At 27.1% G+C, this 23,595-nt stretch overlaps 3 protein-coding genes and 1 long non-coding RNA gene across 5 annotated transcripts; 1 reads left to right on the forward strand and 3 right to left on the reverse strand.

Moving 5' to 3' along the window:
* Positions 1–2,112: 2,112 nt before the first annotated feature.
* Positions 2,113–3,644, reverse strand: LOC149058784 (uncharacterized). Its single transcript, XM_089219769.1, has one exon. It carries the CDS (start codon positions 3,045–3,047, stop codon positions 2,196–2,198), a length of 852 nt encoding a protein of 283 aa, XP_089075895.1. The 5' UTR covers positions 3,048–3,644; the 3' UTR covers positions 2,113–2,195.
* A 1,339-nt stretch (positions 3,645–4,983) lies between these two features.
* On the reverse strand, positions 4,984–7,430 carry LOC149058785 (uncharacterized). The gene is made up of 4 exons (XR_016190527.1): positions 6,865–7,430; positions 5,403–5,422; positions 5,275–5,312; positions 4,984–5,132 (listed from the first exon to the last, which is right to left on the reverse strand). It is a non-coding gene; the product is annotated as an uncharacterized LOC149058785 (long non-coding RNA).
* Positions 7,431–8,806: 1,376 nt separating this feature from the next.
* Positions 8,807–13,344, reverse strand: DCP1 (decapping mRNA 1). 2 transcript variants are annotated; one of them, XM_089219547.1, is made up of 4 exons: positions 13,016–13,344; positions 12,438–12,932; positions 11,090–11,601; positions 8,807–10,268 (listed from the first exon to the last, which is right to left on the reverse strand). In XM_089219547.1, the coding sequence occupies exons 2-4, from the start codon at positions 12,917–12,919 to the stop codon at positions 9,985–9,987; spliced, it is 1,278 nt and encodes a 425-aa protein (XP_089075673.1). In that variant the 5' UTR covers positions 12,920–12,932; positions 13,016–13,344; the 3' UTR covers positions 8,807–9,984. The 2 variants fall into 2 exon arrangements, with proteins under 2 accessions (XP_089075673.1, XP_015376742.1); XM_015521256.2 differs by having other exon boundaries at positions 12,438–12,948; positions 13,016–13,342.
* Positions 13,345–13,492: 148 nt separating this feature from the next.
* On the forward strand, positions 13,493–22,097 carry LOC107170938 (centromere protein I-like). The gene is made up of 15 exons (XM_015521162.2): positions 13,493–14,048; positions 14,424–14,555; positions 18,023–18,181; positions 18,365–18,450; positions 18,527–18,654; positions 18,723–18,885; positions 18,955–19,028; positions 19,170–19,333; positions 19,392–19,595; positions 19,656–19,762; positions 20,232–20,420; positions 20,495–20,625; positions 21,128–21,248; positions 21,315–21,470; positions 21,588–22,097. The coding sequence occupies exons 1-15, from the start codon at positions 13,979–13,981 to the stop codon at positions 21,696–21,698; spliced, it is 1,995 nt and encodes a 664-aa protein (XP_015376648.1). The 5' UTR covers positions 13,493–13,978; the 3' UTR covers positions 21,699–22,097.
* The last annotated feature ends 1,498 nt before the right edge of the window (positions 22,098–23,595 follow it).

The following is a 23,595-nucleotide window of genomic DNA, read 5'->3' on the forward strand; positions in this document are numbered from 1 at the left end:
CCAATGTTATATTCTTCATAAAGTCTTAAATACTTAGGAAATAAGAATGATACAAATTTAATATAATGAATACCTACATAGTACATATATTATAATTATTATATGATGCTCGTATAAATTAAAAATTCCCATTTAAGAAGATGTGCAATTTTTAAATGAATTACAGAACTCACGTATAATTTTCAATAATATTTTTAATTTACACACTCATAACTCATTTAAAAATGACCAGTCCACGCCATAAACAATGCATCGGATTCCTCCGGCTCCACTGGGTCTCGTGTGTAGATGCGGCGTTTAGCTCGCGACACGAACCACGGGGTGACCGAAGTTTCTATGGAGTTCTACGACGCAGGTGTTGTAGCTGGTAAGGAGACTACGTTGTATGGAGGTGTTATTTAAAAGTTTTAAATTAACAAATTAAAACAAAGAGAAAAAATATTAATGGGCGGAATGAGCTGTAAAGGAGATAAGGGAAAGTAACATGGTTATGACAGGGGGAAATAACACGGTTATGTCCAGTATAAACGAACCTTATGTTTAGGTTACATTTTGAAAATTTAGGATAGGGCCGCTTCATATTGACCACTTTCCTCTCCACGGTATTCCATTTTTACCGATATTAAGATATTAGGCATCGTGAAATGTTTTTCGCCCTACTATAAATTTATAGGACTTCGGCGCCATAATTTATAGCTAGCTTATTTTTTTTATTAAATTAGGAACTTTGAATAATATTTTTTTTCATCAATAAATAATCTTTCAATATTTGAATAAACTTGAAAATGTAAAACAAAGGCTCATAAGGCGGCTGTTCTTAATGTAATTTATTTAAAAAAAAATATATAATAGCGTAAATTCAGAATATATTTTTATGAGTAAGTTAGGATTTTGAAAAAAATCGACATAATCACGAAAATTTTCAAATTAATTTGAGTTGGAAATAAAATATTTCTCTTTATATCTAAAATTTTAATTTTTAATATTAGATACTTTAAAAGCTCATATAAATATATATCTATTGTCTACTTTAAACCAAACAATATTTGAATGTTTTGACATTCGACGCGTACATCGTACAATATGTATTTTCGAAAATTCTATAGGATTTTTAAATCATTACATTTAGTTTACATTATCTATACATACGGGTATTAATCAGTTTTTTTTTATTATGGTAGGTGCTTAAAAATAAAATTTGTTTTCAAAAGAACACTTCACTTGAAAAGGATTTGTATCAATGTATACTTGTCTAATGTCTAGGATTTCGGTGACATATTTTTCATTAATTTATTTTTAATGCTAACTTAGTGGTCAAATTTTAAACATATCAAAATCATCAATTTCTAAATGTATGCAAGATTTTTTAAAACTAATTGTCATACAAATTATTCTCATTAAACTCAGTTATGCATAGATTTTAGGTAATATTTCTTTTGTTGTAGTTATACGAAAACCGCGACTTTCACAAACCCTGTACTATCCATACGTTGCAGTTATAACCACCCAAACGTACATATGAGATATGATGGTGATAATTGCAAAGTATGGATAGTACAGGGTTTGTGAAAGTCACGGTATTCGTATAAACTACAACAAAAGAAATATTATTTAAAATCTATGCATAACTGAGTATAATGATTAAAATCATTTGTATGACAAATAGTTTTTAAAAACTTTGTCCTTGCGTACATTTAGAAATTGATGATTTTGATATATTTAGAATTTGGCCACTAAATTAGCATTAAAAATAAATTAATGAAGAATATGCCACCGATATCCTAGACAAGTATACATCATTGATACAAATCTTTTTCAAGTGAAGTGTTCATATAAAAACAAATTTCATTTTTAATTACCTACCATAACATTAAAACTTTGATAGTAGTCGTATGTATAGATAATGTAAACTAAATGTAATGATTTAAAAATCAAATAGAAATTTCGAAAATACATATTGTTCGTATCGACTGTCAAAACATTCAAATTGTTTAAAGTAGACAATAGATATATATTTATATAAGCTTTTAAGGTATCTGATATTCAATATTAAAATTTTAGATGCAAAAATAAATATTTTATTTTCAACTTAAATTAATTTGAAAAGTTTCGTTGATATACAACACGATTAAATAGAAATATTATTAAATTATACGCATTGCATCATATATTATATATTGTAAAATAATTAACATTTAATCGATTGGCATATTACTAGAGCCGCAACAAATCACTAGCAGGAAGAATTTCTTTGTCCTACTCCACAATGATTTACGTCGCTTTGCAATAACCGGGGTTATCGTCGGCTCTGCATCGTCACTACAGCCGACGTCGATTGTCGGTTCCAGGAAATTAACTGATTCTGGACATTTCGTCAAGCCGCCTTCAGATTCGACCTCACCAAACTGTATTGAAATGTTGGGCATCGATGCTGCTCGTCTGTGTGGTAGCGAATTCTCGAGATCATGAATTTCAGATGCTGTGATGGCAGGCATCACTGGTGCCGCCGCACTCATGAATCCAATATGATAACAAAATGTCGGACTCTCATAAGCCGCTATAATTGTAGGGATCGGTCCTGCACTATGTTCGTCTGGAGTCACCATCATCACTGAATCCTCTAGCTTTGACTCATCACTGGACTGCAGTGTATTATCCATCGTGACATTCGACTCTTCGGGGCAGTTCTCGGCGACAGAAGATGTCTGAAGCACTGCCATATTGGGCATTGAATGATATCTTCTGCTCAGCGATAAATCCACGGGCCCATGACTTTCCTGATCGTTTGTCTGATTAGTACGGAGATCAGATAAAACCTGCAACGTACAAACGGTCGTGGATGGCACGAGTGGATCGCCGGCAGAAGATCTCTCCATCTCTGGCACAGAGCTAAGTCTTTCATCCGGCTGCAAACTAGCTAGACCCTGACTTTCCAAAATGTTCCGTTTATTTCCCTGAATATCGTTGAAAACGCTCAGATCATTTTTGGACGATGCATTCTGCGTATTATCACCTTTTGACATCTTCAATTCGCTAATAACTGACATGATCGTTAAATATTACGGTTGTTTTGATTAATAAAATTAATTAACACTTAATATATCTCAATAATTATATAGGTACAAGAATACAAATATACTTAAAAACTTTTAATAACAAATGAACGAAATATAATATGTGACCGTTTCGAATAGTAAATTAAGAATGAAACAGTATATTATGATAATATATATTTTAACACTTATTTTTGTTATGGCAACGAGTTTGTTATTTATTTATTAGCTTTAAATACTATCTTATTATTATATCACAGAATAATATAAAATAGACACTCGTGTTTCTGTATCCTATTCTAGTTGCAGTAAAAGTATGCGTATAATACCTAGTTTTACCGTATCCGTAATCTGATAGAATGTTATCAACGTGGCCAGTGGAAATTTTATAATAATATATTGTTCTGTGATAATGATGAAATGATTTATTTAAGTTGTAAGGTATGGAACGCCCACCTAGAGACCGTGCTCTAGGCCAAAGTCACCCGATTTCGCCAATAAGTGTCTATATACCCTTGTAAAATTATTATTTAATATCACGTTAATTTTAAAATTTTGTACCGAGGAATTAAATAAGTTAGGAAAAAGCACACTATGCAAGCGTCCCAAATCCCCAGATGTTCCTATATTTTAATATTATACAACGCAATAAAATAAAACTCTTATAAATTTTAACAAGTTTTACATTTTTGTATCTAATTTTCTTAAGCTTTTAAATATTTTTTAAACTTTTTTCATAACAAGTGTCGTATACAAGTATTGTTACAAAGAAAAAAAGATAATGATGATTTAGTTGTGAATATTGATTTGGATGACAGATCGAGCCTTGCCTATAGTAAAGAGATTATTATTATTTTTATATTTTTCCCGCGCAATTTAAGATATTATTATATCTAGTGTAAATTAACCAAGTTATTTATGTATTTTTATGATTATAATAAATATTGTAAAATATTTAATTACTAATAATCAAAGCTTTTTTAGCATTTGTTAATTGTTATAGGATACAGATAAAATATTAGTGTGATCTATACATTTGTTGTGTGCATCAGGGACTCGAATCGTTAAATTTCATAACGCTATTTTTTGCGTATTTAAAGTATTTTAGATTTTTACTTTTTAGTGCTATTAATCAAGTTGTGCTATTTTTTTGCTATGTAGCTATGTTGCATAATACAATTTTTATTATTTATTTTCATGAATCTTGTTCATTTTTTGTGGTATGAAAAATAATAGATACCACATTTTTGTTCATATTAAAATCTATTCCAGTTCGGCGAATTGGCCTATCGAACATGAAACAATTTAAATGACTCCTTATCAGTTATCAGTTGTAACTTGTAAGGCTTGTATTCGTATTTTTTCTAAAATATTCTGCGTACTTTTTGCATATATATTTTTTTTTTTAATTGACTTATTTTCAATTGTTTTCATGTTTTGAGGGCATTTTACAGTGCATAGGTATTTCATTATTTTTAAAATTAAAATTAATAAAAATTAAATATAATGAATACCTACATTTATTATGATGCTCGTATAAATCAAAAATTCCCACTTCAGAAGATGTGCAATCAATTATCACATGCAATTATACTTAAAATCTTAGCTTTATCTCATCAAGGAAATGTCTCAATGGCATGTGTAGTCACCGTTTATTTGTACACGTACTAAATATCAATTTTTCATTCACTAGTTTAAATAGTGTGCTGTTAATTTTGATATTAGAACGAATTGACCCATTATTGAACTCTTAGGTAAGAAAATTGTCTAGTTTCTCTCGTTGATTTTTTACGATATTTAAATTTTTAAACGAGTTACGGAACTAATGTGCACATTTTAAATATTTTTACTTTACATAGGTATTCATAAATCATTTAAAAATTAAAAATATTATAAAAAAACCAACGAGAAAACACAGATAATGTTCTTACCTAAAACTTCAACAATAAGTCAATTCGCTCTATAATATCAAAATTGCAGCGCACTATTGAAACTAGTTAACGAAATTTTGATATCTAGTAGATGTGTAAGACGAAGACAACACTTGCGGATGAGACGTCCTCTTATAACTTCGACATACTATAAAAAACATTAAGCAAAATGAAATTTGTGTTTTGTCAGATGTTGGTTTTTTATGTTTTGTAATTTAATCATTTTATAACTAAGAAAGTATAAGTTTTTGTATAACGTAGATGGTAATATAAAGTATTATAATAATAACCTTGGTTGAATATTTTTGGTGAATATGGTAGGTACCTTCTGAAAATAAATTTGACAATAGTAGGACCTTCTTTTTTTAGCGCTCGGCGCCACTGATAATAATATACACGAGAAGTTTCAAGTACTTACCCACGAATAAGATTTGTAAACTACAGCAAAATAAATGAAATTGTTATTCTTGGTCATTTATAAATACATTTCATCCAAATTTGACCATAAAATAATTATACAAATTTATTTATTTCATTTTTTTGGTTGCAGGATAACTTTTTCCACATAATTATGTGGAACCATGTTTTAAGTTTTATTCCATAACTATAAAAATTGAACATTTCATACGTCATGTAACTAAAATATAACTAAAAAATTTGCCTATATTATATTCTTAATACTTTTCAACTGGTATTGTAACAATAAATCAGGAGTATTATATTAAATTATCACATTTTTTACCCAACAATTAATTGAATTGACATTTGTAAAAAAAAAAACTAAAAAATTGGATTGATACTACGTTTGTTGAAAGTAATTCTCTAAATCAAGAAGAAATGAACATGAATAATTCAACTCCGTAACGTTCAGAAAAATATGTGTGGTGCAGATAATCATTTAAATTATTTGAATTTTTTTTTTAATAATAAATTGTCAACATCACAAATATTTACTAACTTTTTTGTAGTTAAAAATGTATAGACAATTTTGTATAAAAAACTAAGAATTGAAGATTTAACACAAGATTGTCGATATGTTTTTCATACTATAATTATAAAAGAATAGGAGTGTAAACTGTAAGTTAATTAACATTTTTTTACGAAATCAACATTCACACATGAATTAATACCAATTTACTAAAGAGGAGTCACACCACCCGTAATTTGATTAGAATAATTATTTTGCGTGAGACAACTTTTCTTGCACCATATTTGCTGTAGAACTATTAAATTTTCACAACCCGTAAAGGAGAACTTTATCTGTGTAAAATCGTACTATTTTTTTAATAGCTTTATCCAATCGCTTTTTATAAGTAAATTAAAAAAGAAGGTTTACAAAATTTGATTTTTTTAATATACAGGGTGATTCGTGAGGCGTAAAACACTCATTATTTATAAAAATTATTTACTTTTTTCAAATTTTTTTTATTTTTTATTTTAGATCTTTGCTGTTCTAAGACTATAAATTTTTAATATTTTTCACCCTTATATTTATTAGGTAAACCACTATCAACTGTTGATTTTTAAATGGCAACCTATATTAACAATATCATAAATTAATAAGGCTATTTTTTAATGAATTTTCACTTTAACTAAATTTTCATTTTTCGTTAATCAGTTGAAGAGATATAGTCTCCCAAAGTTGGATGGTTTTGGGGTGGTGTTTGTGTATAAATGTGTTATACTATGTCGTACCGCGGCCGCAGCAATTTAGATTTTTGTACTCTAGCGTAAAACATAATACACTTTTCAAATAAATTCAGTAAGTACGATAGTTAAGCCTAAGTTGTGCCCCAAAATAGGTAAACTTATTTACACAGGACAAATTATTAATTTCGAACGTGATTAATAAAATTAATTTGTATGTATTCTACACTTACCTCATAAACTAATTGTGATTGTGGCCCTAAGGCTTAAGGTACCTATAGATTGTTATCTCAAATAAAGAACAAAAAAAAAGTACAATATTAGTAAAGACATTGAAAAATAATACAAATTTTAACACTGGAAGTAAACGTGGGAAAGTGAACGGAGGTAATTAAATATCAGTTATATTTTAAGAGGGCGCAACACTCGTATATCTCAAGTCTTATAAACGTGTAACAAAGCAAATTTATGTTCAGAAGTTCTTGTTTTACTCCTCTGCCTTAAAAATTAGAGTGAATTAACCTCTTAAATAATTTAACGGTAAAATTAAATAAAATTTCAAAGGCATTTTAATTTTAAGGCGAGTTATAAGTATTTAAAATTGTAAATTGTTTAAAAATCTTAAAACTTGTAGGTGCCATTTCTTCTTAAGAGGACGCTACACCCGCATATTATGTTGTCTTCGTTTTACAAACGCGTAACATAGCAAATTTTATGCTTAGCAGAGATCACGTTTAGCTCCGTTAGTTCAAAATTTAGAGTAAATTGACCTCTTACAAAAATTAAAGATAACATTATTATCGAGGGCATCTCGTAGGCTTTTTATTATATTTTAATTTTAAAATGAGTTATGTGTATTTTAAGATATACAAACAATTTACAATTTTAAAATACACTTAACTCACTTTTAAATTAAACTATAATAAAAAGCCTACGAGATGTCCTCGATAATAATGTTACCTTTCATTTTTGTAAGAGGTCAATTTACTCTACATTTTGAACTAACGGAACTTGTTCTGCTGAGCATAAAATTTGCCATGTTACGCACTTGTAAGACGGAGACAACAGATGCGGGTGTAGCGTCCTCTTAAGGAATTTCTCTCAGATAATTTCGGCAAAAGTTATAAATATAGGTAACAAAAAAAACATGGTATTTTGCGGATAAATTAAATATTATTAGATTATTTTAAAAATCAATTGATTAATGACTTACACCTAGGTGGCTAGGTATATGTATAATATTGTATATTATTATACTTTGTATGTTTTTTTTAATGTTACAGTATAGTATACTAAAGTATACTATAATAAATATTGTAATAATTTAAAATTTTTTGTTTTGCCCTGACGCTTATGAAAATTACAGACCAACCATTAATTTTACCAACAAAAAAATGACTGAAGTTACTTTTTTATTGATTATTAGGTATGCTCTCTACTGCCAAGTAACGTATGGTGGTTTGCAACATTAAAGTCATAAGTTCGCACCAGCGTTTTGTCTAAAAATAAAATATTAAAATTTTTTGAATCACGATAGGTGTTAAAAATAATTTTTAATGTGTATGCTTTAATGTACCTGCTTATGTGATTTGTAATATGAAATAAGTACCTATTAAAATATTGATTATTATAGCATAAGATATAATTATACCAAGTAAAAAAAAAAAGAGTATTCGAAAGAAAATTGGTTGGATTCCATGATTTCTAAAAATTTTGTATCAAGGCCACTTAACTCAAACTTTAAGAACTGCTGACTTAACCTACCCTATAGTTAAGACTATAATTTATTAACTTATGATTTATGGAGATGAATTTACGTAAATTTCTAAAATTTAAAAAAAAATGAGTGGTGGTTCTGGTGTAATGATTAAATTAATATAAAATATTATGTTGAATGAAAAAATCATTAATTTTTGCGGAGTACATCCGATAAAAAGTAGAATGCAGGTCTTGCCACTGCTCTAAATATTATTTAATTATTTGAACTAATGGATATTATCAATAAAAATCCTTGCACGGATACTAATAGTTTATTTGGGAATAAAAAAGAATACATTAAAGTTTTATTCCTATTTATCTATGTAAAATGTAAATCATATCTGCTGTTTAAAAATTATATTTAAGGATATAAAAGAAATTTTATGATTTCCAAAACAAATGTAGAACTACTATAAATCAATTAAAATCTTATATTTCAGTTTGACCATAGAATAAATAGATAATTTATTGTCACTAATATTACCCTTAATACTGATACCTAGTGTAGCTTTATTCAAATTACCACCAACAGTGATAAACAATCCCTAACTGTACGTGGAGTGTACCTATTAAGGAATGAATTATATATAATTAATTGATTATCTAATTGTCAATATATACGATTTTATACAACAGATCTTCCAAAATAGTATCTCAGCGTAGAGCATAACTATAAAAGTATTCAATTAAAAAAGGTAGATGGCTAAGCTATTTATAAGAAATTTGTAAAATATTTTAGATTTAGAGGACAATGAATTCGAAGCAGTTTTCAAATAATTTAGGTTTCTAAAAGAAATTATAATATATAATTTGTTTGTAATGTATTCGTATATTATTATTTGGAGCAAAACTAAAATTCCATTACTTTATTTTTTTATATATTTAAAATGGCGAAAATGCATCAATACATTTTCATAAATTATTAACAGTATCAACATTAAAACTTAATACACAGCTGTGTTTAATTTGAAATTGATAAATTTAAAGCTTAATTTTAACAGGTTCTTTATATTACATAATTATTATAATCTAATATTATACATAATTAAAAATACAGACATCTAATTTTGAAGAAAATTTATAATTTAAATAGGTAACATTGAAGTTACCTGTCTTCTTTTTTAAATAAAACAAATAATAAATTGGAAGGTAAATAAACCAGAAGATTATTTATCAATTAACATATCAAACAGCCATATTAATGAACAGCATAAATATATGACAGTTTGTAATAATTGTATGGTTATTTCGGTCAAAAAAATTGAAATACTATTTTTAAATAATTATTCATAGTGAAAATAATACTTTGAAGTACCTACAACGTTCAAAATATAAATCAAAATGTTCATTCTATACATGCATTTGTTTTGAATTTCTCAGATACTACCAGAATGCACATTGTATGAAATAAAATAGTTTCAATTCACAAAATAAAATAGGGAATAGTTGTTTTTGTATTATTTTATTATCTATGTAGCAATTAAAAACTATTATTGTTTGGAAAAAAATATATATGTTGCTAAAAAATAATGCAATTTTTGTCAAAAAGAAATAGTCATACTTGTACTAAAGTAATGGAATCCAAATAGATAATCTTAATTCCGTAATAACGACTTTACATAACCTTCATGTATTTTTACCATAAAATCTGGATCATTTTTTAATAAGTATTCAAAAGCTTGTAATAACTGATTCTTTGTTAATGGTTCCAGTTTATTATTAGATTTATTAGATGCTGGTTCCCGATGTTTAGGTTCTGTTATTGACATTGCATTTACTGAAGAGGTAACTAGTTCATCTTCAATTTCATCCAATATAAACCTAGTTGGTGGCATAAGCTCATCTGAATCAATTTGTGATTCTAATGGCATACATGCACCTAAAACATAAAAGTATAATCAATAAATAATTATAACAAAAATTAAACATTTAAAAAAGGAGTTACACGTCAATTGGTCCAGTAAATTATAAACGGTGACCATTAATCCAGTTTAAAAAAAATCTGTACAAAAATACCAATATAATAAATAATATCCGGTAAAAAAAATTAACAACCACTAGCTAAAAGTCAGTAAAAAATAAAATAAAAATATATAGAAATTAATATTATATTTTTATTTTCATAATTTTTAAAGACGTTGGTTAAAAAAATGGCTATCTTTCAAAGGCAAAGTACAAAGTATAAACTCTTGATCCTGTTTTGTAAGAGCATTATTAGCTAAGTGAGGTAGATATCCGTAATATTGTGAGTCTAAATGAACGATATAAACCTCAAATTGTGGTAGAACACATATTGGAAGACAGCCAAAAAAATAATGTCAAATTACTGTATAAATTATAAATTATTTATTAAGACATAATAATATACTGGAATTATAAAAGTAACGTAGTTATAAACTATAATATTCTATAGAATTATAGATTATTTTTTTTAAATTATAATTATAATTTCTATCTATTTGCATTTTATATTTTATATTTTTTTTTACTGGATGTTTTTTAGCTGGATATTAATTGTATAGGTTCTTTTATAACCGGATAAAATTTAGTGGACCAAATGACAGGTTATCTAAATAAGGTATTTATGGTAAACTACAATTGTTAAAATACAATTAAATAAGTACCTATAGGTGTTAAATAAATGTAATGTTTATTTTTAACGAATTGTAATTATAATACAAATATATATTTAGTATTTACCCATAGTTATATTTGATTTTTCTGATAGATCGCTTTGATTAAGAAAATGTTCAATCAATGATGTACTAAATGAATTATCTTTAATATCTTGCGGTCGATGATATCCATTGCGATTAGCATGGGAAGTATCATCTTCATCTTGTTGATTTAATTGATTTATTAAACTTCTGGGCTTTATGTTATTAAATGAACATGTCTTAGCTTGTTCAATATGAGTTGGAACCAAGGTATCTGTCCTAGGTGTTGCTGACCTTTGTTGCATTTCAATTTGTTCTACTGTATGAATTGGACTAGCTATCAACTTGTGCAACATAGATTCATTAGAAACTGTTTTTAAAGCTGGAGTTTGCGTACTTTGTGTATTTGCATAACTAGATAATGATGGTAATCCTTCAGAGAAGTTTTTTCCACTTCCTGCTTTTGCAAAAAAATCCATAACACATTGAGGTGGGGCATTTTCTTCTATTTTTTTGGATGGAGTTTCAGATCCTTTTGAGCTGGTCTTATTGGCTCTATTAAATATACACAATATATTATAATTTGTTAACCTAATAGTTATATTAAATATTGTAAAAATAGGCTGCATATAAAATTTTCAGGTATAAATATCATTGACACGCCATCCCAAATGGAAAAATACCTTCATGAAATATTTGACCTATATCATACACGGAATAACTGGGTGGTTCTAATACCATAGAACATTCATTATTTCAAATAGGTATATATGTTTTTGAAAAAATATTGTATATGGTGCCTAGTTGATAAAAATAAGTTTTTTAACAGCAACCACAGGTTACCTCACAAAATGTTGGTTAGCTACTCAGCTTATCTAAACTTAAAATATTTATAACTCATAAATTACTCATCCTAAATTCAATTTTTAAATATTGAAATACTTTGACAAATGTTCTGCTTTTTCATTAGAAAATTAAAACAGTATATTTTCCTTAAAAAAATTTGAGGATTAAAAATACATATATATACATTTTAAATGTTGTTTTTAAAAAATAGACTATACATTTATTTTTTGTATACTTTTTGATATAATGAGTTTCAAATAATAAAAGCATCACCAGCCACCAGGTACATAATTTTTATTTAGTTAGGATAATCACAAAAATATTGATTTTTTCTTGATTTTTTTCTATAATTTTTAAACATTGTATTATCAAAGTTAAGATTTTACTTAAGTCATTGAATTTTGAGTATTTCAAATTGAAAATGAATGATTGTTAGAATGATTCATTTCAATAATATGTATTAAGATTTTAAAATGTTTTATTTAAAAAAAAAACTGATATATTTTGTTTTATACCCATGTGTTAAATCTAAATTAAATAATTACCTATAATCCTCTTGTGCCCGACTAAGCATTGAAACAAGATCAATACTTTTGGTGGAACTAGTTTCATGTTTGTTAATCTTATCATTTTGTTTTACTATCAAATTTTTGATCAATGATTTCAATATATTAGAAATTTTTGCACATTCTTCTTTGTCATAAAACCAAATACCATAAATCGAGCCTCCACAGTTTCTGTATAGTAAAAATGGCTCTTGAAGTTGAAGATCTAGGCCGTTTTCAATTGGTTCCATCAAATTGTTCGTATTTAATCTATTCATTATCATAATACTGTGCAAAGGTTCAGCAGATCGTGTATACACATGTAAAGTGCCTTCTACATTAGTTTTTTGCCATGCATTTGCTTCTGCATTAAATGAATACAGAGCAACGTGTCCCGCTGTTTGTACAATACTATCAACATATGGATCTACTCTTTGCAAAGCAGAGAGATTCATTTTAGCTTCAGAATCGCCGTAACTCATTGTTTATGTTTGACTATAGAACAGTAACACTAAAATATATAGAGATCAGTAAAACATATGAGATAGTAATATTAGTTTATATTATAACAATTATACCCGTGCACTAGTTCTTCAAATACTAAGTCTGAATTTATTCAATGTTTTTCTTTTTATATCATTTCAATGATATTTTTACGATGATAACATTCACTGGTCCAGTTTTTTTCGTCACAACTTGTTTCAAATGTAGAAATTTGAACGTTATTATGCAAAGTAATATCTTAGGAAACTTCAAAAATAATAATATATTCAATAAAAACAAGTCAAAAATAATAAAATCGGATGACTAGAAAGCCGCGAGAACGTTAAACTGTTAAAGAACCAGAATCGTAGTGTCTATAACAAGTATAACATATTAACATAATATAATAAGCATTTATAAGCAGTAAGCACTTGGCACCGAACAAACCGAACGATAACTAGTAAAAAGTGGGAGAATTTCGAGAACGAAAAACAAACGATTATGTTACCAGTTTACCGCTAACACGGTATTTGGGCACAGAGATAATTGACAAATTTGATAAGGAAAATTCGTTATTTTTCACAGTTATAAAATATTAATCTGTGTTATTTTTCATTATTAATTATTATTTATTCCTGGCATTCTGTATCATTGGCTTATTGTTTGTAGCACAGAACCGTAAGTTGTAGTCGTCAATTTGCACTTTGCAGCAACTAGGTATCAAACTTAATACTGCGCAGGATTCTTGAGTCTTGACTATTGTTGATCGCCTGTGCCTGTGTTGAGTGTGTTGTCAGTTTGTCATTATACAGTATACGTCTATACAGTCTCTATGATCTCTATTCACTATTCAGTACTCGGTACTCGATTCGCGATTTTAAACTTTTAACTTTTAACAACTTCAACTGTTGAATTTACCAGGGGAAAACAATCTTTTTAATACTGGATATACCACATTACTATTATGACAGTGATTAATACTACTTTATTATTTAATATTTAAATATTGCTTTATTTCGTATCTGTACCTATTACAAGTTGTAATAAAACACGCTATAATGAGTGGTCAAGAAGAAGAATATTACTATGACCGTAGTATGTTTTTCAAAGAATTGTCACAAAGCATTGGTAAGTTTTCCTAAATCTAAGTCCTATTTAACTTTTTTGCTACTATTCATTTTCTTTTTACATAAATTGAATGTGTTATAAATGTTATTAATTAAATTAAATAGATACAAGGTATACAAGTTTATCTTAAATTGAGTACATTTATATAATTTTTTGTTAAAGATGTAAGTGACTTCTTCTTATAAAAAAATTTCAATTTGCACTAAATAATGTATCATAACTTTTTGATTTCTTTTAGGTAGTTGTAACTATACACAATAAATACTAATATACTAATAAAACATTTGTGTACTTTTATATTATATGATTAGTAATTAGGTACTCATACATTATTAATCTAAAACATAAACTGCAACTATTTTGTATTTGTTATAGAAAGAAACAAGCTGTCAACTAACATATTATTTAGTAACTATCTAAATGATTTTAAAGATATTGTCCAACATAATGGATTAGTTAATGAAGAGATGAATATTATTTGTCAATTATTATGTACTGTTGATTTAAGTAAGCACATCCTATTATAACTGTTATTTATTTTTAAGTTTATTATAGATTTTAGCATAAGTGTTTATAGCTAAACAATTATCAATTACATTAATTTAACAACAGATTATAAATTATAACAGCTAGAAAATTAAAATATTACTTATGACATTATTAGCGGGATTTAAGAAAAGAAATAGTTATAAAAACAACATATACATATTATCTATTTACAAAAAATAAATAATAATACAGTACGAGTTCGACCTCCGTCCAGAGCACACGTGTGTTACACATTTATTAGCTTGCGATAGCAGTATTTATTATTACATGAACACTCTCCGGGCAGGTATGTAACATCTTATCTGTATCTGTATTGACCCTCACTAGCTAGCCAATTAAGCCGCTGTCGCTCTACACAGCACACCGATAATATGGCTTCGGCTTCTTTATCAGTCACGGATACCCACAAACAAATACAATCTACATCTCAATTAAAAACTAACACTCCTAAATCATTCGCAGAAACCACTGCAAACACCACCTTTCCAAAAAAAGAACAAGCTATTGTTCTAAACACCATTAACGACATAGCCCAAATTGAATACATAAAAGCTCTAGGAAAAATCACTCCAACCAAAAATATTACATTTGCATCCCGTATTTCCAACAACCGTTTTTGCGTTTATTTTACGGACAAGCATATCGTCGATGAATTAATGAAAAATCATTCATATATATCAATAAATGAACATCAGATACCATTTCGTCGGCTGGTCAATCCGGCAAAAAGATTCATTATCTCGAATGCTCACCCGATAATCCCACATGAAATAATCACCGAACATCTATTATTAGAAGGCATCAAGACTATATCTCAAATAACTTTCCTTAAAGCCGGTTTTCATGACGACCTGGCACACATTAGTAGCTTTCGTCGCCAGGTATATATACACCCCGATGACATTGCTAATGTACCCGGTTCAATCGTCATTAATTTTGACAACACAGACTTTAGAATTTTTTTAACAGACGATACATTGACATGCTACGTATGTCACCAATCTGGACATACATCTTCTTTCTGCAAAAAAAATAAAATCAATAATCACGACAACACTAGTAGTATCCAAATCCCCTCTAGGGATGAGGACAGTGTATTACCTAATTCCTTAAGTTGTACTCAAACGATATCTACATCAAACGAGAATGAAAACGTCACCCAGGACAAAAACCTCATACCCAACATCTCTCAAAAGTTAACCCTTATCGATGAAAAAACAAATGTTATCCAGACCTCCAGTACTTACTCAACAGAACCACTCGAGCCTACTAGTGCAACTTGTATCCCTAATGAACCAATCAAAAGACCTCCTCCATCGCCAACTAGCTCTTCATCACCATCAGTCACACCACACCAGATCGATCAACAGAATAATGAAAACCCGAAACAACTTAAAAACATAAGAGAAAAACTATTAGATTCAAAAAAAACTAAAAGTAAAACACTCGATTCATCCAAAAAACTCAAAAAAAGCAACTCGCTCGAAAATATTCTCTCAAAACTCAGCGAAGGACTCAAACCCGCCGAATCCTTCTTTTCTAATAATATTGAAATACCTATATCTCTTGCTCAATTCACTTACATAATGGAGAACTTCAGTAACAAATCCATCAATATCAATTCCCTGTGCGAGGAAGTCAATGTCGACATCCTCACACTTCAAAAAATTACGGAACAAGTTAGAACAATGATAAATGATAGAGTTACAAAAGCAAAGCTCACCAGGCTACAAAACCTTCTATTCCAATCTCTCCCAATACATTAGCTATGACAAACCTCCTATTCCAGACACCAGTAAGGATCCCTAAAACCATAAAAAAAAAAAAAAAAACTATCAACCATGACCTGTATTATACAATGGAATGTAAACGGATTCTACAAAAGATCTGTTGATATAAGCCGAGTTCGTTATGGATTGCCCCACATTTTCAACCGCACGTTTTATTCTCAACAATCCAAGGTCAATCAAAGAAGCTCTCAATCAACATAACTCCGACAACATTCTTAAATTTTTCAAACAAATAGATATAGACAAAAAACTGTAAATATTAGAATATTTTACATTGTATAATAATAATAATAAGATAATCTATAAAGACAATGTCAACTTTTATATTGTATAACTATCATTTTGTAATTATAGGCTAATAATCCTAGTAATTGAAGCCTTTATGTTAATAAAAAAAAAAAAATAAATAAAAAAAAAAATAATAATAATAATGGAAATTGATTCACAGTAAACTAATTAGAGATTAATTTTTTAATATTTAAATGATATTTATGAGAAACAAATAGTTTAGTTAGTAGTAATTAATAAGATTTTAATGATTAAATGATGGAGTATTAGTCAAAAACAGAATCTGGAAAGATAAAGATTATGACGATAAGTGTTTTTAGAAGTAAAGAAAAAAGGGAAAGTATGTTTTGTGAGATAATTTTGGTTGTTGGTAGCTTCTGTATATGTTTTGGATATGTGTTGAGTACGAGCTTCTGTGATATTTGAACTGGTCTTCTTGATAACTGACTTGAGTGTTGGGTGTTTTTTAAAGTTTGCAGTGTAATCCTTGGTGCATAGATCACATTTTACGAGAGACTGTTTTGGGCTTTGGTGTAACCCTTACAAAGAATAGTGGAGGGTACATTTATTTTTGCTATTAGCGATGTATACTTATAAATGCCAGAACTATACTGATGATGAAGGTTTCTTATGATGATCCTTTATGTGTAAAGATGACAAGGGGTATATTATGAATGGAAATTAACTTTATTTTATATAAGTGATCCATAATTTTCTTGTAATTAAGATTTAAGGTTGTTCAAAGGTATTATGAGAAAGATTTATTATTTAGTCCGTTGAGATGTGATAAGATAATGTTGAATGCGTAGAAGTTTGTTATATTTTATACAATATATAGATGGGGCGAGAAGCTCTATGTTATAATCAGTGTTAAATAGGTCATTGAGATTCCCTTGGAAGTGGTTAAGAAAGTTACTCTGTCTCTAATATTATTGGAGGCAAAATCACTGCATTTATTCTGTAATTTAATGGTTGTCAGAGATAAAAATTAGTTTTTGTCATTTTTACTGGGCAAAGTTTATGATGTTAACCGATTTTTGTTTTTTGTGGCATTATGTGTAGTACATACTTCATAGTGAACAAGACCAATTTTTCTGGACATTGTTATTCATAATTATGTTATTAATTAGAACAGATTTATACATAAATAATAATAAGTAACAATGTGTGTTCATGTTGAACATTAAGGTCGAACTGAATAAATTAATCATGTAATATATGTTAATGTTTGTACTTAATTAAAATATTAATAAATTGTTTTTGTTTAGTAATAATTTAAAATTTAGTTAAATTATGTGTATGAATTTTAACAAATAGATACTTTTATAGTTTATTATATTATTTTAGGTGTACAAAATTTCAAACGAATACTTTTAACATTAGTACCAGAAGAACCATCAATTTCCCATGACATTTGTGAAGAACTTATAGTTTGGGCTTTATCAGTTTATCGTCAAAATGCTAACGATGCAATAAAAGCTCAATGCGTATTATACTGGTTACTTTGTAAGTAATAAACTATACTTTAGGTTTACATTATATGCATTTTAATTATAGATCATTAAGTGTTTTTGATTTACCCTAATTCTGAACATAATATATTGATTTTGTGCCATAAATTATTGATATTTGATATTTTTAAATTTTTCTGTACTAAAATAATTGTTATTTCATTACACAATTTTATAGACGTGGTTGAAGAAAAATTAACTAATATGGATATAATTGATAGTTATTATAAAGTCTTATTTCATCTTTGTAACTATCAAAATTTAGTAAGTACATATATACGATATTATTACTGTTAAAACATGTAATGAGGTTTATTTGATTATAATTTTATTGTACTAGAATCAACCTGTAGCTGGTATTATTTATTGGTTGACAAAATCTGATGATGTTCAAAAGTGGATGATTACATGCTGTAAGAATATTATAGAAGGTTTTAAATCTGAACCTTATCTGAACAAATTACTAACGTAATAATAAATAGTTAAAAATCAATGGTATTTAACCTATTCAGTAAATCTTTTTTTTTCATTTTTAGTTTCTTTGAAAGTCCTAATTTAATGAACAATACACGGCAAAAAGGACTTTTTGATTGTAACAATACATTTTGTAAAGAACTGGCTTGTGGTTTACGTAGTGTACGAAAAGAATTAATGAATATTCATCCTCAGTCTACACACTCTCAGCAACTCATAGAATATGTATATTTCTAAAACATATTTTAATTTGAATACAAATTTAAACTATTTGTATTATTTATTTTATTTTAGGAAAGAAAGTCTTCTGGTAAATTATATAGTAAAATTCAGTTTGTGGACATAAATAACAAATTTGAATTTCCAAGGTAAAAAGCCCTAATAATTTATACTTTATTTATTAAAATATTATACTTTTATTGAATTGTGTGTAGAATTAGTTAACTTATATTTTTTTTATGTATTTTATTAACTTTAAATTTAAATTAAAATAACTTGTATATTTACAGTACGGAAGAATTAGCAAAATCATTCATAAAAGAATGTTCTTCTAATAACAGCTTGACACTTTTGGGTAGCGTGAGTGGTTGGTGTAAATTACTTATGAACAATGACAAAGAATTGAATTTACAACACAGATTTTCAAATAATTTATACCATAGTCTAGATCAAAGTAATTACAATATTTATTTATTTAACTTAATAAATATTAATTTTCAAACATTTTATAGTTTTTTTAACTAATGAAGTTATTGTAAAATCTTCACAAAAATCAAAATTCTTACATGAAATTTTGGAATTTCAAAAATTTGCACACAGAGGTTTAGCAGCAGTAAATATTTTTATATTCCAATACATAATCTCTTGGGATGGAATAGAAAATAGTCGTGTAATGTATGAACTTTTCGAATTCTTAACATTCACTTCAGAAGAAGGTTGTATTGCTAAAATATAATTTTAAATTTTATACTTATTGGTTTTGTTTTTATGTTTAGAATTAAAAAATAGGTTTTTAGAAAAATTGTATGCAATATTTATTACTGGAGATGAATTAATTTATAGAATGGTAATTAATTCCTTGACTAATCTTCTTTGTAATTTGGTAAGTTGAATAGTAATTTTATTTGTTAAAATTTAGTTATTTATTTTTATGATCATAATTAATACTATTAATAGTTATTTATTTGTTTAGTTTTCAAGGGGACTAGCCCTTTCACAACATTTAGCGTTGTTTTATTAGGTTTTGAATGAATTAATTTGATCATATATTTTTAATTAGAAAGTAAATGATATAATTATCAATACATAATTTTTATAAATTGCCTATATTTTACCCTATACATATAATATTTTGTGTTATATCAAATTTTGTTTTTTCAAAAGTTATATGGTCTTATATATTAAAACTTATTTATTAAGTTTATTTGCATAATTTTATACTCAAAAACATTCATATCATACTTTCAGCAACTTGAGGGATTGAAGATCGTCTGTTGTTTATTTTCTTCTCAAATTAATAATATTATTTGTTTTTGCATATTGAATAATTGAATTTATTTATGTTTATATAGTATTTTAATTCAAAACAAACCAGAACAAATAAAAACTGTACATTATTTGGTGAAGAATTAAGAGAAGAAACAGAATTTGAAGTAGTTAAATGTTTGACTAAATATATATCACATTGGTGTTCAATATGTATTTATCATTATCCTCAAGAAGAACAGTTAAAAAATACAGTTTATACATTTTTTGAAAAAGTAAGCTTTTTGTAAACAAAAAATATAGTGTATTTTATGTGGTTGAATTAAATTGCTAACTAGAATATTTTTAGGTATCTGTTTTAGAAAATTTGGAACCAACCATATGGCCTATTTGGACAATTATGCCTCCAAGTGTTTTCTATAATGGTTTAATGTCAGTAAATATATACTGGTTAGATAGATTGTCCAAACTAATGCTGAGGTATGCAAAGTACAACTTGTTTAATGGCTTAGTTATTAAGTATATTACAATATTTCAAGATGCCAATGAGAAATAATTTATTTAAACAATTCTATACTTAATATTGTGTATCATTATATGCAGGCCGGTGGAAGGGGGGGAGGCAAACTGGACACCCACCTAGAGCCTCGTGCTTTATGGGGCCTTCCATTTTTAATTTTTATATTGTGAGCGGATAGGTATACTGATAAGCAAAAAAATAAAAAATTGGTAACATCAACAACAAAGATCATATAATGTGTAAAATCTTTTTTCAGGCCCCTCAGGAATATTTTGCCTTGGGCCTTACAAAACCTAGCACCAGCCCTGATTATATGCGATATTGACAAACATATTAATTAAAAATTAATTCTCATCTTACTATGATATTGTATAAATTATGATACCATAAAGTTGATAATTGTTATTAAATTGAAAAATTAATATAATATTATTTTATAAAAATAAATTTAAAACAATTTAGGCACATAAAGGTTGACACTAGCAGAATTGAGGATATAGCTGAGTCTCCATCAATTTTTAGAACGTTACAATTGTTTGATATGTACATGGCAGATTTTTATAATGCACTCCACACAGGAGTGGTAAGCATAATATATAAATATTATTAAAGCAAGTTGATAATATTTTACTAAATTTATTTTTCCTAGTTGTTTGATAAACGTGAAGAAGGATTTATTTTTAAACATTTAAATGAAGAAGAAGTTGAAAAAGATTTTAAAATAGTGAATTTAAATGTATGCTTTCAAATGGAAAAACATATTGCTCTAGCTCCATATTATATGAATGCTGAACATACAGTGGAGGTAATTTTGTCATTAATTATACCAATATGTTATTATCCCTTATTTGATTTTATAGTAGTATTTAGTATGATTGTTTTTTTATCATCATTTAATGAATACAATTTTTTTAAATTTTAGGATCCATTGGAAGATTTACTTCGGACAGAAGCTCCAAATTTACATATGTTAATTTTTATGTTAAATCAAAATTTGCACGATGATAGTGAAAATGACATTACACAATGTTAGCTTATTAATATTGTGAACAACAAATTTTTTAAGCAATATTGGTTGTCAGCATTGTATTTTAATTATTTTTTCATAACGATCATTCACAAAAATTTAAACTATTGTTATGAATTATATATGATAATATTTATTTAATTTTTTATAATATATTTGACTTCTTATTTAATGAGATATTTGTTTAAATTAGAAATGTGATTTTTTTTTTACTAAGCCAAAAATTAAATAGAGCTGATAACTTTAATCTTATTTTATTATATTGCATACTTCATATTATTTTTTGTAAACACTACATGTATTAATATTATTAGTGTTTCTTTTTCTATAATTAAAAATACAAATTGTTTTTATCATAAATTCTTTAATTTTTTATATTTTTTATCTTTATTTAATAGTTTTTATACCATACATAATTAATAATTTATAAATGTATAACTGCATGAAACTTGATAATTAGTCGTTGGTTTGTTAACTTGAATTACTTTAAGAAAGAGAATATTGATTTACTTAATTTTTTTTTAAATAAAAATTATTTTTTGAAAAACGTACAGGACTTCTTATTGTTATTTATGAGTTTATGACTAATGAATTGTCATCTCTAGTAAATGTCCGATTTTCTACAGTCAAAATCATTAAATTTGCTTTTATAATCTCTAGAACAATATTGTAGGTGGAAGGTTAGGTTAGACCTACAACAGTGGTTGATGGATTTTTAAAAATAAACTTGTATACATTATATTATGTATTTTATTTCATAATAATTTCAAACAACAATGCACCCTAGTTTTATTTTTTACAATGTCATATAAATTTAACCTAATACATTAATTCCTCTTTACATTTTCTTAATTATGAGCATAACTTATTTATTAGTTCCTTGCATTTTTTTTCAATAAGAATTTTCTGCCGCTAACAATTGCCAATTATTCAATTAAGTATTTAACTAATAAATAATAACTAGTGGCCAAGTTATGTGGACTATGGGGGAAGGGCTTTAAAAACCTGATCTAGAAAGTCAAAAATGTCTTCCCCTTCCCTCTCACAATTTGTTGGATAAGTACCTACCAATTGCTAAGTAGATATGTAAAAGGTTTAAAGATTAGCCTACCTATAAAGCTTATTTTTAATTATATAGAATATATCCAAGCTGTAGAAGACATGTTTTTATTAGCAACTCACACCTCGCCAAATTATAATGATGTTTGATACCTTCCAATATAAATAACGCTAATCATTAACAGTGGGACACTAATTTATCCGCAGTAACCTCAATTTGATTCTTGATTAATATAATAGGTACATCCAGTATTTACAGTGTATCATACATGTAAAATAATTTCATATTCTAGGTACTTATCTGAACTAAAAAAAAAATTAATACTTACCTACCTTAATTTTAAATTCTGAACGAAGTGATGTGTGTTTTTTTTTTGTTTGTTTGTTTTTGTGTCTGTGTACAGCACAACTAGTCGAAATAATGCTTCGATTTCAAACTTTGTGGGTGGTTTCCGATGTAAAAGTGAATATCCTTGGTGCATTATACAGGTAAAAAGTAAACATTTTCCAACAGTTTTCAAAAAAATCGAGAAAAAAAAAAAATGACAGAAAAACGGGAATTTTTACGCAAAACCAGTTTTCGACCAAATCGATTTTTTTATATGGTTGTTATTCAAAATTATCTCAATCCGGGCTGGTATATAGGTACTTATTTTTTTATGTATTTATTGTTACTAGTTATTTTCTTTAGTGACAATATCACTACGAATTTACCTTTATCTAAAATAAATAAAAAATATTATATTATATCGTTATTCGCCATATTATCGATCTTATATGCATACTTACTGATTAAAAATAAGTTCGGTATTTTCAAATATAAACACAAATCTAGATTATGCTT

This window comes from Diuraphis noxia, unplaced genomic scaffold, assembly GCF_037042655.1.
Source record: "Diuraphis noxia isolate RWA-SAM2 unplaced genomic scaffold, SU_Dnox_SAM2 contig0002, whole genome shotgun sequence".
Classification (NCBI taxonomy): domain Eukaryota; kingdom Metazoa; phylum Arthropoda; class Insecta; order Hemiptera; family Aphididae; genus Diuraphis; species Diuraphis noxia.